The sequence below is a fragment of the Pinus tabuliformis genome, chromosome 1_1, assembly GCF_031772625.1.
Source record: "Pinus tabuliformis cultivar Carrire ecotype Pingquan chromosome 1_1, CPIR1, whole genome shotgun sequence".
Lineage (NCBI taxonomy): Eukaryota > Viridiplantae > Streptophyta > Pinopsida > Pinales > Pinaceae > Pinus > Pinus tabuliformis.
Genome location: NC_142297.1, coordinates 478,850,360 through 478,852,474, shown reverse-complemented (window position 1 = coordinate 478,852,474; position 2,115 = coordinate 478,850,360). Strand labels below are relative to the sequence as shown.

Here is a 2,115-nt window from a genome sequence, read left to right as displayed (position 1 = left end):
TTTCTCATCAGTGGTTATGGTTATTTTTTTTTGGTAGTTTGTAGATTTTGGAATATTTCTGAAATTTAATAGATATACACAAAGTCAAACAATTAAGTTTGATTTTGGAAATATTTTGGAATCTATCAAAAATATTAACTTGCTAAAATAATTTCAGATAAAATATAAAACTTCCATTCCATAAAAATATGGAAACTTCTTGCCAAACAAACTGGTACAAAGTTCCATCTTATACCCTTCAAATTCATGCAAATAGATAACCAAAACAGACCAAAAGCAGGTACATCATATGATTTTATAGTATAAAATTTGGGAAAAGGAACCATTACAATCTCAAGTTACAGAAAAACTTGAATTCCATCATAGTAGGAGTCTCCTATTACAAAGGGCTCCACACAGTCCAGAGATTCTCTGTTAAGAATCCTGTAAGAGGAAGAAACATTCTTCCCATAAAGCTCCTACCTAACCCCAACCCAACATAATCAAAGCTCTGATCAGACTTACCATTCAGCTTCTCTTCTCCAAAACCAGTATCTTCCCCTCCAACACCAGTATTTTCTCTACCCAACTCACTGCTTGATCCCAGCCAAGTTATGAGCTCCTTAGCATGCAATTTCTCTTCCCTGGCCTTCATTTTCTTCCCATTTCTTCTTCTCTCAGAGGCAGTACCAATCCCCGCCATGTGGTCCTCAAACATCTCAATGGCCTCGTGAATGACATCTCTGTTTGGGGAACCATTCCAGCGACCCCAAAAGCCCACATAACACTCAAAGCAACTGCAATCAAATGAAGGCCCATGAGAGGTATTGTTCCCCCTACCCTTCCTGGTGCTCTTGCCTTGATTGTTCTCCACTGAAAATGCCTTCAAAGAGCATGCAATGAGATAAAATAACACTTCCTGGTCTTCATGAGGGAGTGTTATACTGAGAGTTACTATGGTCTCAGGAAGAAACTTGGGCACTGGAAAACTCTCCAACTTTCTCTGGGAGCTCATGGCTTCTGAAACTCTAAATCCCATGACTTATCAGAAGATAAATTTCATGAAGACCCAGGCAACCACAAATTATATACTAATGCTCTCTTAGCTGTTAAATTTGACTGCGTCTGAAGGACTCCTATATCGTACGTTTTCTTTGAATTTTCTATAGTTGTCCCCACACGCTTACGGTTTTATTTTGACCGTAAGCCCCAGAAATACGAGTAGACAACTTTTCGTTAGATTTGTCAGCCTCCCCTCCCGTGTTTGAGATATATACAGTGAATATATGTTTGAAAACCCTAACTCTGGTTTACCATAAGCCGAAGAAATACGAGTAGTAAATTCTGCGTTTGAAGATTTGTCAGCCACTCCCCTCGCGTGTTTGAGATATATACAATGAATATATGTTTGGAAACCCTTCGCGCTTTGAGATATATACAATGAATATATGTTTGAAACCCTAACTTTGGTTGGGTGAAAAGGCGATGGATCAGTTAAAAGTAACACATAAATTACCGAACACGTCCCGATTCTTTCGCACGCAGTTTGACTTGACAGCAACGATTTTCACGCTCGATTATAATAAAAATTTATAAGGGAAATATTGATGCACGTGGTTCCAGTCAATATGGAAAATTGTGTAGGTTTGACCGTTGAATGGGTTGTTGGTGTTAACTCGCCTTAACTGTATGGCCTGTGAAATTTGACTTAATTTACAAAAATAGTGAGGTCAGTGAATGCGTCGACGGGATCTTTATGAAACTACCTAACGACTTTGACCAAAATAAGCCAAGGCAACCCCATGAGTTACTAGGTAAATATATATGGTGCGTAAATACATAGATAATAACTTTAAAAGACATTAGTTTTAAATGAAAAATCAAAAAAATAATCATTTACTACATTTTGGCTAAGGTAAAATAAAACATGATTATGTTTAAGATATAATATTTATAAAAAATATAAATATTTTTTAATTTTAAACTTATTAGTTTTAATTTTTAAAATATTTATAATAATATTTAATTTTATAATTTATTCAAATGAGTATTTAATTATTAATTTTTTTGATAATAAAAAATTATGTTTTATGAGATTCTAAGCTTATGATATATAGGTCACTGTTTCAAAACCTA

General features: G+C 35.0%; 1 protein-coding gene across 1 annotated transcript; it reads right to left on the bottom strand.

The window, feature by feature from the left end:
- Positions 1-257: 257 nt before the first annotated feature.
- On the bottom strand, positions 258-1,360 carry LOC149213824 (uncharacterized). Its single transcript, XM_089390812.1, has one exon. It carries the CDS (start codon positions 1,016-1,018, stop codon positions 380-382), a length of 639 nt encoding a protein of 212 aa, XP_089246938.1. The 5' UTR covers positions 1,019-1,360; the 3' UTR covers positions 258-379.
- Positions 1,361-2,115: the final 755 nt, after the last annotated feature.